Here is a 15,448-nt window from a genome sequence, read left to right as displayed (position 1 = left end):
ACGGGTGCGGACCCATTCATTTTCTATGGGGACGGAATGGATGCGGACAGCACACAGTGTGCTGTCTGCAGCCGCAATTGCGGAGCGCGGCCCCGATCTTCGAGTCCGCAGCTCCGCTAAAGATAGAACATGTCCTATTCTTGTCCGCAACTTGCGGACAAGAATAGGCATTTCTATGGGGGTGTCGGGCGGGTGTGTGGCGGATTCGCAATTTGCGGGTCCGCAACACACCACGGACGTGTGAATGGAGCCTAAGTCTACATTTCATACGAAAGTGAAAAATGACCATTTAAGTAACGCCCGTCACCAATTGAAGTCTATGGAGCTATTCATATGGCTGTTTTTTTAATGGCCATTGAATAGTGGCCGGCAGAAAAATAGGAGATCTCCTTTTTTGGCCATTTTCACAGACTGACGGCCTGAATACAATTAAAGGGGGGGGGGGGGGGGGGGGGGGGGCGTTTTTAATGGCTCTTAAAAAAATGGTCATGAAAACTGCGCCTTCTTACCCACTGTGTGAATGTACGCTGCAGTACACAAGGTATATACCAAGAAGACCCTGTTCTATATATTTCTACTTTCTTCACCAGCTCCACCCTCTGTATCCATCCAGCCTGATGTATCAGCGCCGTGGGATTGGGGTACTCCAGCACAAGGTAATATAGGAGGATTATCTGCACCAGAATTTCCAGGACCTCTTAAGTCAAATGGCCTATTGTTTCTATGGATCGCTAATATGCTACAGTTTAAATTTTGTTGTTGCGGTTTTGAGAGGAAAGGTGTCAAAACTGTAAGGCCCCTTTCACACGAGCAAGTTTTCCGCGCGGGTGTAATTGCGTGACGTGAACGCATTGCACCCGCACTGAACCCTGACCCATTCATTTCAATAGGTCTGTGTACATGAGCGATGTTTATCACGCATCAGTTCTGTGTTGCGTGAAAAACGCAGCATGTTCTATATTCTGCGTTTTTCACGCAGCCCTGGCCCCATAGAAGTGAATGGGGGCTTCAGTGAAAAACGCATTGCATCCGGAAGCAAGTCCGGATGTGATGTGTTTTTCACTGATGGTTGATAAGAGATGTTGTTTGTAAACCTTCAGTTTTTTATCACATGTGTGAAAAATGCATCAAAACGCAATGCACCCGTGCAGAAAAAACTGAACGCAATCGCAGACAAAACTGACTGAATGTTGCGAGTTTCACTGAACGCATCCGGACCTAATCCGTCACGCTCGTGTAAAAGGGGCCTAACTCAACTGACAAACCTGTCATGTGTGAACACAGCTTTAGACCATACAAATGTAATCTTTCATTGACATTTTAATTTCTGCAGGTGGAGTTGGCAGTAGATCGGCTGCTACCAGCCCCACTGGATCGCCGCACAGTACACCGCAACACCAGACCAAGCCGCAGACACTTGACCCATTTGCCGACCTTGGGGCGCTGGGTGCAAATCTTGCTGGTAATATTATGCTATCTATTTAAAAATAAGCTCTGCAAAAGCAAAGCGCTCACCGGTAAATACACATATCTGAGTTATCCTTTTTCTATCAAATTGTAAAAAAAAAATTCTAAGTGTGACTCGCACGTCTATTTGAGACCTCAAAATTCAGGAATGTTGGCAACTCTGGGTTTATAGCCTGTAGTCTGCTTAGGAAATATACACAAGAACAGTGCAGACTATTCACAAAGTTACAGCATTTTTTTTATTTTAGATGTATTGGAGCAATAAATCAAAATTGTTGGAAAATTATCCACACCCTGTAAACTGTCCTGATTGATATGTCTGATACATTCTGGCACAAAGGTGGCATGAAATGTTTAGGTCATTTTAAAGAAACTGTAGAAAATGGCAGCTCTGTGAGTTCAGGAGAATTACATTTTAATTGGTGTGAAATTACCCACATTGGGGCCCATGCACACAAACATTTTTTCCCCTGTGTTCATTCAATTTTTTTTTGCGGCCCCTATGCGGAACCATTCACTTCAGTAGCACCGCATAAAAAAATCCCGGAAATGACTGAGCATGCTGTGTCCGTATGTCCGCAAAACAATAGAACATGTCCTATTATTGTCCGCCTTACAGACAAGGATAGGACTGTTCTATTAGGGGCCGGCCCTTCCATTACACAAAATGCGGAATGCACGCGGTTGCTATCTGTGTTTTGGGGATCCGCAGTTTACAGACTGCAAAACGCCCAACGGTCGTGTGCATGAGCCCTAATAGTTATATAGCACTGCTTGTTTTCATTCTCATCATTTCCATCTAGGTGGTTCCTCATTTGCAAGTAAACCAACAACCCCAACTGGTAGCAGCGGAGGATTTCCCCCTGTAGGGTCGCCACAGAAGCCATCTCCACAGCACGGAGGAGGGAATTGGCAACCGAACTCTGGATATTCCTGGCAGTCAAAATCGCAGCAAAACGTCTTGCACTCGTCTCCGCAAAACAGACCCAACTACAACATCAGCTTTTCTCCAAAGAACAGTGGACAAAATGATAGAGGGAAGAATGCAGCCGGGTCTGGTGAGTCTGTTTTATAGAATGCTTAGGCGGGGGCTCACGGCCAAAGACTGCAGTATCGCAGTGCTGTTGTGTTATATATTGCGGCAAAATAAACGCGAATGGGGTGACATTGCGACCCACATGTTGCTGCAGCCTGACAGCTTCAAGACATCCAAACCTGCTGGACTTCTTGTGACTGCCGGGTCTCAACTTCGTGCGTCACAACACTCAATTTCACTAGTTGCGAGGTTGCAGTGTTGCACTACGTGTGTTGCGGCCAAAGTCACTCTTCAGTACTTATCTAGTGGGTGGGTTTTTTAGCCCCCTGAGTGTTAAAAAAAAAAAGAATGGCTTCCTTTTATTGACATCAAGCGGAGATCTCAGAAATATTGTAATATTGAGACATGAAGGAGAAGAAAACTGGAAAAATTAACATCTTCTTTTTTTGTGCTGTATTTTGGATCCAGTGGTTCCCACATAGTAGTGCCATTCACACAGCAGCACACACTTACCAAGCAAAGTGTGACAAAAAAAAGTTTAAAGGGAACCTGTCCAGTAATGGCCAGTTCGCCTTGTTCGCCCGCGAACACATGCGAACTGGCCATCACTGAACCTGTCACCTCTACTATGCTACCCTCACTGAGTGTTTCTAAATGTTCATTGTGTTACCCTAAACATATAAATGACACTTTTAATTTCATTTGCAGACGAATTCAATAAGTATTATGCTTTTTTGTACTTCCCACCTTTTATGCAAATTAACATAAGAGTCATATGTTACCTGTGTGACCAGAGAAGAGTCATATTTTCAAGCTCTGACTCATCTCAGGTTAATTTGCATATGTATCAAATCGGTTTTTATACACAATAAAAGCACACAGAGCTATGGGGACTGGGTATTGCGGATGTGCTAGCGGCCATCTAGCAGCCCATGTCCTCAGCTCTATACCCAAAATCTCTGTGACAGGTTCCCTTTAAGTGCATAGCGTGTACCAAATGTAATACTTTTTGCACCTAGATAAAGCAGTGTGGCTAAAATGGATTAGAAAATGTTCAGGGGAGCCATTCATTCTCTGTAATACCCTCGGTCTCACTAAAGAATCCCAGGCTACTGCAGCAGTAGATCCCATGGAGGCCTGCAGGTGGGAACACGGCGAATCTGCTACACACTAAGGGTCCATTCACACGTTCGTATGTGTTTTGCGGATCCGCAAAACACTGACACCGGCAATGTGCGTTCCGCATTTTGCGGACCGCACATCGCTGGCACTCTCATAGAAAATGCCTTTTCTTGTCCGCAATTGCGGACAAGAATAGGACATGTTCTATTTTTTTCCGGAACGGAGTTGCGGATCCGCAAATTCGGATGCGGACAGCACATTCCGGCCTCGTTGAAAATAAATAGGTTCGCACCTGTTCTGCAAAATTGCGGAACGGATGCGGACCCATTTTGCGGACGTGTGAATGGACCCTAAAATGGTAATTCACTGCAGTCTATGGCACAAGCGATCTAACAATCGCTTGTTAAAGTCCTCTAAGGGGACTTAAAATATAGTTGTTTTTTTTTAAATAAAAAAATATATAAACATTCAAATCATTCATTTCCCAATAATTAAATTAAACCAAAAAATTAAAATCATGAGGACAGTTGCGTCCCATAACACCTGAACTATTGAAATATAAACGTATGTTTTCTGTACGGTGAAAAAAAAATTGGTTGATTCGTTTTTGTTTTGTTGTTTCATCTCCCCCAAAAATGTTTACAAAAAAGTCATACACAAAGACGTAAATGTGAAAAAGTTATGGGCGTCAGAATATGGTGATGCAAATCAAAAATCAAATGTGGTATCACTGTAATGATACTGTCTTGAAGAAAGAAGATAACATAGTGAAAGCCGTAAAAACTAAATCCATACAACTATGCATTTTCTTCCCAGTACCACGCCATTTGGCATTTTTCCAGCTTCCCACTACAATGTCTGCAATATTAAATGGTGCCAATAGAAACTACAAATTGTCCTGCGAAAAACAAGCCCTCATACAGCTATGTGAATGGGGTTTAAGAATGCTGCCAGCTTAATACATGGTTCTAAGAACATATTCTGTTTGGAGACCCTCCAGTGTTAATAAAGTAGTCACTACTTACATACCACTCACTGCCTGATGCTGAGGGATGCCCTGCGCCACATGAGATTCTCCGACATGGTGAGAGAGTTACGGCAGACAGCTCGGAGAATGAGATATCATATTTAGGGGACATAGATTTAGTTATTTTAAGTTTCCTGTTTTCCCCCTACTCCATTACTGTCCTCCTTGCAACCTGGACCAATAATATACACGGGTCTATGGCTATGTACGGACAGACCACTCAACAGTCCCTGTGAACTTTTGGACAATGGCCTGTTCATGGCCTAAAGGACCCATCCTCACTACCATGACATGTTCCATAATGTATTTCCGAGCCGTTTCTTCCATCCAGCTGCACATTCTGTGGTTCTTACATATATATTGTTGCTTAGTAATAAAATATTAATACAATTTTTCAAATACACCAGTAGTGATCAATGAATCGATTCTGTACAAATCAAATTATTACAAATTTCCTGAAATATTTGAGAAAAGGAAGGTTCAAATTTTCCATGAATGGAAAACTCAGCATTTTACAGGTCATAAGGCAGAGAAGAACTCGTATATGACCAAAAAGGGAAACATTTTGGAGTGTGCTTTAATAAAAAAAAAATTATCTGACACCACCATGTGTTATTTGTGGTCAGATCGGCTATCAGAAAGGTGAACCTAACCTATCTACAACAAGCAGTAGAGTTATGCCATAACTGCTATGGTAGGGCAGCCTAAAGGGGGGCAACCCTAATGTGAAGTGACTGTAAGAAGGGGTGGGTGGGTGAAATCAGCTAAATCGGCGTCAGCCTGGGCCCACAGGTGCCTATAAATAGCCTTGTAATCAGCCTCCCCTCCCACAAATGCAGCAATATCTTGCTTATACTTAAAGGGGTTGTCTGGGTTCAGAGCTGAACCCGGACATCCCTCCATTTTCACCCCGGAAGCCCCCCTGACATGAGCATCGGAGCAGTTTATGCTCCAATGCTCTCCTTTGCCCTGCGCTAAATCGTGCAGGGCAAAGGCATTTTTAGAAGTTCCGGTGACGTACCGGGGCTCTCCATGGGGCTGACAGGAACCCCGGTGACGTCACCGGCACTGATGGGCGGGATTTAGCTCTGCCCTAGCCAGTAAAACGGCTAGGGCAGAGCTAAAGCCCGCCTCTCAGAGCCGGTGACGTCACCGAACACACTGACGTCGATTTGACCGAATTCGACCCTAAATTAATTTGGTATATTGTCTTAGCTCTATATACCAGTTTTTAGGTTTGGATATTGTTTTTGTTTCAGAAGCGAAACCGAAGGCTTCATCTGACAACTTTGAAGATTTGCTCTCTAGTCAGGGATTCAATGCTCACAAGGAGAGGAAGGGACCAAGAACGATCGCTGAAATGAGGAAGGAAGAAATGTCAAAGGAAATGGATCCGGAGAAACTAAAGGTGAGGACACTGGTCCACTTTTACTAATGTGAATGCACATAGACCCCATAGTAAATTGGCACAAATTGCTGCTTTTTTATGCAGTTTGCCACATCAAGTCTGAAATTTCCATGTAAAACTAAGTCAACAGATAGCTGGTATAAAGTTAGACAAAAGGGACCAGTCATGCACCACATTTCTCTTCCAGCCTGACCTACATTCACAGATTTGCATGTCTAGACAGCCTACGTTTACTCCATCCATAGGATTAGTAAACCTGTGCTTTAACATGGTGCCAGAGAGATAGATGTCTGAGAATGCAGATAGAAGCGAGCACGGCCGGCAAAAGATGTGTGTGCTGTGGACTACTGCTTTTTATAATAAACTGATCACAAAGGGGGGAATTTACCAAGTATGTACTTTCTATACTCCAGCTCTAAACCATAATATGTTGGAGTAAGATGCGCCAAATTTATTAAGTCTTGCATGACTCTTGCATGATGGGTCGTTTTGTACACACCTCCTCTTCTCTCAATTCTATCCGTTTGTTAATCCTTGACATTTCCAGCACCTATGTCAAATTTCTGAATATGTTAACAATGGGCAGGTTCTGCATAAGTAGGGTCTGACCTGCCCGAAATAGTTAGCTGCAGCTCAATGTGTCAGAGAGGACCTGAGATACTCTATTCTTTCAGTATGATGAGGTGCATGTTGATTTAGTTTTGCATGTTCTTTTGCAGATCTTAGACTGGATTGAAGGTAAAGAGCGGAACATCCGAGCGTTGCTTTCCACCATGCACACTGTGCTATGGGCAGGGGAGACCAAATGGAAAACAGTCGGCATGGCGGATCTGGTCACTCCAGAACAAGTTAAAAAAGTCTACCGGAAAGCTGTGCTAGTGGTTCACCCAGACAAAGTAAGTACCAGCTGCTACTCCCATTATGTTAAGGCAGTTGTCTCATTACAGACAGATCTTAGCAATTTTTCACCAATATCTGTTTGTGCGGATTGGACTGTTGTGACCCCGCTGATGGCTAGAATGACCTGACAGTGGTGCAAGGAAAGCAACATGCCAATTTATTATCTCCCTTTGGCACAGAGTTTTCCTAGTACCATTGCATCCTGTTTCATCCCTTGGCAGGGGTCGAAGCAGATGGACACCCCATCAGTTGAACATCTGTGACCTATCTTATCAATATCCACCAATCTCAACGACGAGACAACACCTTTAGTGGAAAAATAAAACCAAACAGAATAAGACACCAGGACAGCCAATAAATTCCAAAAAGAAAAAGTAAAAGGGAATGAAATAAATGCATGTGTTCCAGTTCACTCCATACGATAGGGAGAGAATCTAAGAATCTTGTCACAAATCAATAAAAAGTATTTATTGATACTGTATGTCAAATAAATGCATACAAACTGAATGGGGGTAGGGGAGTTTATCATGCTCTGAACTTCAGAATTTTGGCTTCAGAAAAGTAGCAAAATAGGGCTTTGCTACTTTTCATGCTTATTTATGCTAAATGTTTGTGACATTTTGCACTTTGGCGGCTTTCACATGAGCGAGTTGTACACTCCGGACTCGGAGCGCGAGTGTAACACAGCACCCGCCCTGAACTTCTAGCACTGCCAGGGTCACATTGCATTATATTGATTTATGATGCTATGTAACCCTTACAGTTCTGGAATGTATTAGATGACACTGACCGCATTATGTCACTGTTTATCTAATGCATTCCAGAACTGTAAGGGTTACCCTTGGAAAGGGGAAGGGGGTGGAGAAACATCTCAAGAAAGAAGCTTTAGATATTCTACATTTGATAAATTTGGCCCAAATTATATCAGCGCAGACTCTAGCAAAACTGACCTTAAACAGGTTTTCTGAGATTTTAATACTGATGACCTATCCTCTGGATAGGTCATTAGTATCTGATCTGTGGAGGTCCGACACCTGGGACCCCTGCCGATTAGCTGTTTGAAAAGGCAGCGGCGCTCGCAGTAGCGACCTTCTCTAGGCCAAGTGACGACATGTCCATCGGTCAAATGGCCTAGGCACAGCTTATCCCCACAAATGAGTCTGAGTGTGATACCAAGTACAGCCACTAAACAATGTACGGCGCTGTGCTTGGTAAGCCAGGAGAAGGCCGCAGTGCTCACACGAGTGCTGGTGCCTTCTCAAACAGCTGATTGGCAGGGACCCCACCGATCAGATACTGATGACCTATCCAGAGGTCATCATTATAGAAGTCCTGGAAAACCCTTTAAAGGGCTGTTCTGGCTCTCTTCACTGGTCTTCAACTTCAGCATGGAGGAGAAGAAGTGCGCTGCTGTAGCCAATGACTGGCGTCAGCGGTGACGTGTTCCCAAGTGGAATGTGACCCAGCAGTAATGTGCTGCCTGTTGGCACGTCAATGCTGAGGCCAGTCATTGGCTGCAGCATCGCACATATTCTCATCAATGCCGCAGCTGACAAACGGGGACAGGAAGACCAGTGAAGGGAGCCAGGGAGCTGGAACAGAGGGAGCAGGTAAAAAAAAATAATAATAAGCTTGACAAACCCTTTAAAAATCCACATAAAGATACATTTCCCCCATAGTGTTTTGTAGGTGTGGGAGCTGTAGAAATCCATGTCACCTCTCCTTAGTGGTCACTAGAGATGCTGTCTATTCCCTGCCTGTGACTTTATGCTTCTCTCTACTGACAACACAGCAAATTATAAACCTAGTAAATACAATGACACAGAAAACCTGTAGTTGCCTTCCCTCCTGGTGAGCAGCCGGTGTCCTCCCCTCCCTTCTCAGAAATGTGAGACTGTCACAGGCTTGGATGAAAACTTTAGCACCTTCGAGAACCGCTCCACAGATGAAATATTCAGCAGCAGGAACATTATCACCTTTACATACATTGTCATCTACAGTATCTCTGTGTTTTCGATGGGCTGCTGCTAAACTAGGCAGACGTGAAGAGGGATGGCACACAAGCAAGGGCATCTGCCAGCGTGAGGGGGCATAAGGGGCAGATTCTGAGCAAACACTTTTATGACTGAGTGTAACTGGATACTGCCATCAATAGCATTTGTATGGTTAATCTGCTTCTATAGTAACAAAGCAGCATCTGCTCTATGCTGTCAGCCGAATGCTTCAATGAGGAGAAGGAGACAAAGGATCGGACATATTGACATACAGTGTACCTGATCCTTCTTCCCCTATCATCTGTCATCAAAGGAGAGTCTAATGACCCCCCATATACAGTAGATGGATGGTCAATCCTGACAAACATACCATCATTATAAGGCCTCATGCACATGGCCGTTGTTTTGGTCCGCATCCGAGCCGCAGTGCCCTTTACCAGCTGAATCTAATGGTGTTGGTCCCATCTCGCTCCATTAATAATATGCAAATTAGTCCCTGGGTACAACCTTGTTGCACCCGGAGGCACTGCTTACTCTTCAACAGACTGTGCCCCCACCAATTAGACTGACAGAGCCAGGTAGTAAAGACGTAATCACACCAGGCCCCGAAGCCTCCCTCCTTCGCTTGGAGCAGCACGGTGCAGAAGCGCCCCAGCCAATGAATTCTGTACTGTACTGCACCTGCACCAACCACTGAAGCGCAGGCACAAGACTTCGGGGCCAGGCGTAATTAAGTCTTCACTGCCTGGCCCTGTAAGTCTAACTAGTTGTGGTGCAGCCTGTTGGAGAGTAAGTAAAGCCTATGGGTGAAACGAGGTGCAACCGCAACACCCTCATTGCACCCAGGGCCAAATTTTCATTTTTATTAAAACTATTTTTTTTCTCCGCAAAGTGGCCACGGAACGAAATGGGAACAACACCAATCGATTTAGCTGACAAGGGCATATTTCTCATGTCAGCTGGTTTTATAGAGAGATATTTAGTGACAGGTTCCCTTAGAGGTATTCTATAGAGTAGCCTACCATAGTATTTGACACTGTAAAAAATTTATACTATAAGGAATTGCAATCTTATTAAAGGGAAACTCCATGGAAAACCTTATATAATTATAAAGTCTGATGCTACTGCTGTCTCTTGTAAAATATCAGGCAATGGGCCATTGCATAGCAGCAATCAGAAACACTGTAGAGTGACAACCTGTAGTCTTCTTCTGTTGTCACGAGATCCTCTCCAGTCATCTCTCCTTCACTGCTTGTGACATGCATGCTGCTGCACAGGGCACAGCCTGCAGCCTGTCCTTTGCATCTCGGTCTTTCAGTATCCTGCTTACAATTTGGAATTGTCTATACCGCTATAGCACTTCACAGATGCATGCAGACAGTGATTTCTACTGTCAAAATAGCAAAGCTCAAGTTTTGTCTTCTAAAAAGAGCAAGGCAGAGATAAGTATGGGCAGAGTTAGGTGGTGTGGAGATGATTTAATGTGTCTGCTGGAGTTCCCCTTTAATGCCATTGTGTTTATTTCACAGGCCACTGGGCAGCCCTATGAGCAATATGCAAAGATGATTTTTATGGAGCTGAATGACGCCTGGTCAGAATTTGAAAACCAAGGACAGAAAGCATTATATTAATCTCTCCAATCTGCATATCTCACCCTCATCTCCTGTGCAGTAAAACTTCCATCCTTGAACGTGACGGACCTTCCCGGGTTTTCTTTACAAACTTCAATAATTTCATTTATTTCATGTATGTTAGGGCCAATGTGGCTTTATTGTTGACATGGAAAATTCCCTTTTGAGAATGAACATTTGCACTCTACGTGTAGCAGAAAATACCGGCATCTTAAGTTCCCTATTGCTTTATTTATTTTGATATTTATTGATTTATTTATAATGTGGATTTCAGTTAAAATCCTCTGGAGTTGAAACAGTTAACTTAAACACATCTGACCGCTCTTGTCCATCATGTGCCTGTGTAATTTTCTTTTCTTTGTATTAATGACTTCGAACACCTATCCCCTCTTGGAACCCATATCTGCAAAGGAATATTTTACAGGGTCCTAGAGGAAGATATTATGTGTTGCACTTCCTTCTTGGAGATAGAGGAGAAAAACCTTTATTCCCCTTGGTTGTAGAAAAACAACGTTTTTAAAGGGGAATTGCACTTAAAGTCTCCATTTGGTATATGATATATATGTGTCAGAAGATGACTTCAGTGGGAGTCCATTAATTGGAACCTCACTGATTGCTTGAGAATCCAACCCCCTTCTTTGCTTTCCATTATAGAATATGAGCAACTTGTGACACAGCTCCATTGGTTTCAAGCATGTAGACCCTCTACGTAGTACTGTGACTCTTTAGTTTGGATTCAGCTCAAGGAACCCCACCAAGGTCATCTTCTAGCATGTCTTCATGACCATTCCAAGTGGAATTTCCTTTTAATCTATATTGTTTTTGTTACAATGGGATGACTTGCATATTAGCTTCAGTAAACCAACATGCAGGTAGTCTGAATCCTAAACCGGGATGTCAGTTCAAAGAGCCTTTTATTAAAGGGGTTGTCCAGGTTCAGAGCTGAACCAGGACATAACCCCTACTTCACCCAGGCAGCCCCTCTGAGTGGAACATCGGAGCATTTCGTGCTCCAATGCTTTCCCTTGCCCTGCATTGAGTCGCGCAGGGCAAGGGCTTTTTCAGCAGATCCAGTGACGTTTCGGGTCTCTGTATGAGGCTTCCTCCTAGCAATGAGCCCGGCAACGTCACCGACACTAACGGGCGGGCGTTAGTGCTGCCCTAGCCCGTAAAACAGCCTGGGGCAGCATTAAAGCCCAATCATTAGTGCCAGTGACATCACCAGGAACACTGCTAGGCCGAAGCCTCTGCCTAGCAGTGTAAAAACATAAGCAAAACAGCCCTTGCCCTGCGCGATGCAGCACAGGGCAAGGGAGAGAATTGAAGCATAAAATGCTCCAATGCTAATATCAGGGGGCGTGCCTGGGTGACGAAAGACCTGGACAAACCTTTTAATTGTTTTCTTCCCTCTTGGTAAAGCCTATATATTGATATCCAAAAGCAATGTAAAATGCAATAAAACAGATGCGGTCCATGGCATTGCATGACTGGATGCAGATTTACAATAATGGGCCAGGATCTTGAGGTATCTACATGTTCCTTGAGTAATTATAGTTGTGACTATGGGAATTTCTTTACCATATAATGTAACAATGATCAGCTGTCATTCGTACAATTCCTCTCAATGACAGCTGCCTCTATAAAATGCAGAATTGCCCATCGGTGCTGTTACCTTTTTGCGTCCATTGCCATGCAACCCTTCAAAGACAATATGGTTGTTAGAATTATTCAATTGGCTAACATTGTTTGCCCAAGCTCACTGACTTGAGATTATACTAACATGTTAGATTTATGGATATCTAAGCTTAAAGTCTTGCAGATATTCTGTGGTTCATTGACTGTTGACTAAAAAGACACCATGCATTGACTACAAGAAGCTTACCTATGGTACACCCTCCTGCTCCATGCCTACGAGAAGCTTACCTATGGTACACCCTCCTGCTCCATGCCTACGAGAAGCTTACCTATGGTACACCCTCCTGCTCCATGCCTACGAGAAGCTTACCTATGGTACACCCTCCTGCTCCATGCCTACGAGAAGCTTACCTATGGTACACCCTCCTGCTCCATGCCTACGAGAAGCTTACCTATGGTACACCCTCCTGCTCCATGCCTACGAGAAGCTTACCTATGGTACACCCTCCTGCTCCATGCCTACGAGAAGCTTACCTATGGTACACCCTCCTGCTCCAAAGACGGCAGAGAGCATAGTATCTTTTTGTGGTTGTTGTTGCCTGTTACCTGTATTATTTTACAGGGAACAGCGGAAGTGCAAATAATGGGGCCTAACACAAAGGTGGCTACACATTCCTGGTATTTTAGAATTATACTCCAATCAATATGTTTTGTATGGCCTGAAGAACCTCTTTTAAAGGGGTCCTCCAGAATAAAAAAAAAAACATAGCTAAGGCTACATACACACAAACGTTTGCTTCTGTGTCCGTTCCTTTTTTTTTTTTCGGTACCAATTATTTCAATGGATCCGCAAAAAAGAGAGCACACCGTGTGCTGTCCACATCAGTATGTCCGTTCCGTAAACCGACAAAAAAAATAGAACGGATGGCATACGGATGTCTTCCGTTTTTTTTTTGCGGACCGCAAAACACATACGGTCGTGTGCATGTAGCCTAACAGCGTTAAGCAGGTAACACATGGAATGAGTTTGATCAGTTGTCTAATAACAGGCCCCATCTCCATAGATCTGTGTTTCATTAGATTTATCTTCTATACCTCACAGGAGCTGGAGGCATATTGCAGCCAGATGAACATAATTTCTCTTCTGTAATACATTTGGAATTTTATTTTGTATTTTGATTTATTCTAAATTTTCAAAAATGTCCACTGCCCCTATAATTGGCCCATTCATTGTCTCCAATTGGTAAACTTTGGTTGTGATGGTCATTTTGTAACAAAACTCAATTGTTCTGAAAAATGCATTTAATGACATGAGTGACCCAAAATATAGGATGGGGGTAATGATATGAGTATGAACACATCCTGAATTTTGTGTCTAAGACAATCATTTTGTTTACTGTCAGTAAAGTGTTTTCAAGAATTTGTGCTAATTACATTAGAACAGTGGTCTACATCTTGTGGCTTTTCAGCTGTTGTGCAACTACAACTCCCAGCATGTTAAAGACTGCCGACTATTGCTTTAGTACCTTTTTATAAAATAGTGGACCAGCCCCACCTGGGTCTAAAGCCCCCTTTGCTACAAGAGGACAGCAGTGCTATGAATGACAAGTGATGGTTGAGAGGATTTGAATTGGTGTGCAGAAACTACGAGCTATGCCCTGTGGGGACCACCAAAATGTCAAAAAGTTCTGTCATCCTCCTCTGTAAACCTTCCCTTTCATGTGACTATTACTACTGGCCACCATTATAGCTTCTGCAGCGGTTACTACCTGGATTATTTTAAAGGGAACCTGTCACATGTCACATTGTGTCCTACCAGAGGGCAGCAAATTCATAAATGCGTTTTTCACGCAACGCAGGCCCCACAGAAATGAATGGGGATGAAAATCGTCAGCATCCGCAAGCAAGCAAGTGCGGATCCGGTGCGATTTTCACGCATGGTTTCTAGGAGATAATAGGGATGAAAGCAACCCCGGACCCCATTAAAGTGTATTCACTGTATTATTTTCCCTTATAACATGGTTAATACAGAATGCTTACTAAAATGTGGATTGAGGGGTAGAAAAAAACCCTCACCTTATCCAATTGATCGCGCAGATGGCATCGTCTTCTTGCTTCTTCTTTCAGGACCTGCAAAAGGACCTTTGATGACGTAATCATGGTGAGCGCGGTGATGTCAGCGCAGGTCCTGCTGAATGAAGATAGAAGGATTACGTCATCAAAGCTCCTTTTGCAGGTCCTGAAAGAAGAAGCAAGAAGACGATGCCAGGTGCGCGATCAATTGGATAAGGTGAGTTCATTTTTTTTTTAACCCCTCAAGCCACATTTTAGTATGCATTCTGTATTAAGAATGCTATTATTTTCCTTTATAACCATGTTATAAGGGAAAATAATAAAATTAATAGAACACCTAACCCAAACCCGAACTTCAGTGAAAAAGTCCGGGTTCGGGTCTGGGTACCACATTCAGTTTTTTCTCACGCGCGTGCAAAACTCATTGCACTCGCGCGGAAAAAAATGAAAATCGGAATGCAATCGCAGTCAAAACTGACTGTAATTGCATTTTCCCGCAGTGCACACACGACGCATCCGGAGCAAATCCGGGACGTCTGTGTGAAAGAGGCCTTACTGTCTAACTTCACTGCTGGATTCACATATAAACTGCTCAGTTCTGCTATGTATTGTCCTCCATTTCTGCTGCAGCATCTGATGTTGTGCAACAGTTAGGAAACTGGATCCCGTGTGTCTCCATGTGTAGTCTATGGACCGACATAATTCCAGCTGGTCTTCCCCCACCAGCTAAGAATTAGGCCCCTTTCAAACGAGCGAGTTTTCCGAGCGGGTGCGATGCATGATGTGAAAGCATAGCACTCGCACTGAATCCTGACCCAGTCATTTCAATGGATCCGTGTACATGAGCGATGTTTTTTATGCATCATTTCTGCACCGTTGTTCATCCGTGTCCGTGTTTCCTGTCCGTCAAAAAAATATGACCTGTCCTATTTTTTTGACGGACAACGGTTCGTGGACCCATTCAAGTCAATGGGTCCGTGAAAAAACACGGATGCACACAAGATTGTCATCCGTGTCCGTAGGCTACTTTCGCACAGACGGATCCGCAGATCCGTCTGCATAGAGCTTTTTCAGATCTGAGTTTTCACATAGTGACAGTATATTCTAACACAGAGGCGTTCCCATGGTGATGGGGACGCTTCAAGTTAGAATATA

At 43.7% G+C, this 15,448-nt stretch overlaps 1 protein-coding gene across 2 annotated transcripts in view; it reads left to right on the top strand.

Moving 5' to 3' along the window:
* Positions 1–13,005, top strand: part of DNAJC6 (DnaJ heat shock protein family (Hsp40) member C6) — a 50,801-nt gene extending 37,796 nt beyond the window's left edge. The window contains exons 14-19 of one of the 2 annotated variants that reach the window (XM_040408211.1): positions 591–656; positions 1,334–1,462; positions 2,271–2,525; positions 5,912–6,060; positions 6,780–6,956; positions 10,484–13,005. In XM_040408211.1, the coding sequence (XP_040264145.1) occupies positions 591–656; positions 1,334–1,462; positions 2,271–2,525; positions 5,912–6,060; positions 6,780–6,956; positions 10,484–10,585 (878 nt within the window). In that variant the 3' untranslated portion in view covers positions 10,586–13,005. The remainder of the gene's footprint in view (positions 1–590; positions 657–1,333; positions 1,463–2,270; positions 2,526–5,911; positions 6,061–6,779; positions 6,957–10,483) is intronic. The other variant, XM_040408212.1, reaches the window with a different exon arrangement.
* Positions 13,006–15,448: the final 2,443 nt, after the last annotated feature.

This window comes from Bufo bufo, chromosome 9 (assembly GCF_905171765.1).
Source record: "Bufo bufo chromosome 9, aBufBuf1.1, whole genome shotgun sequence".
Taxonomy (NCBI): Eukaryota; Metazoa; Chordata; class Amphibia; order Anura; family Bufonidae; genus Bufo; species Bufo bufo.
Note: the sequence above shows the minus strand (reverse complement) of the source record. Positions and strands in the feature narration are given on the sequence as shown.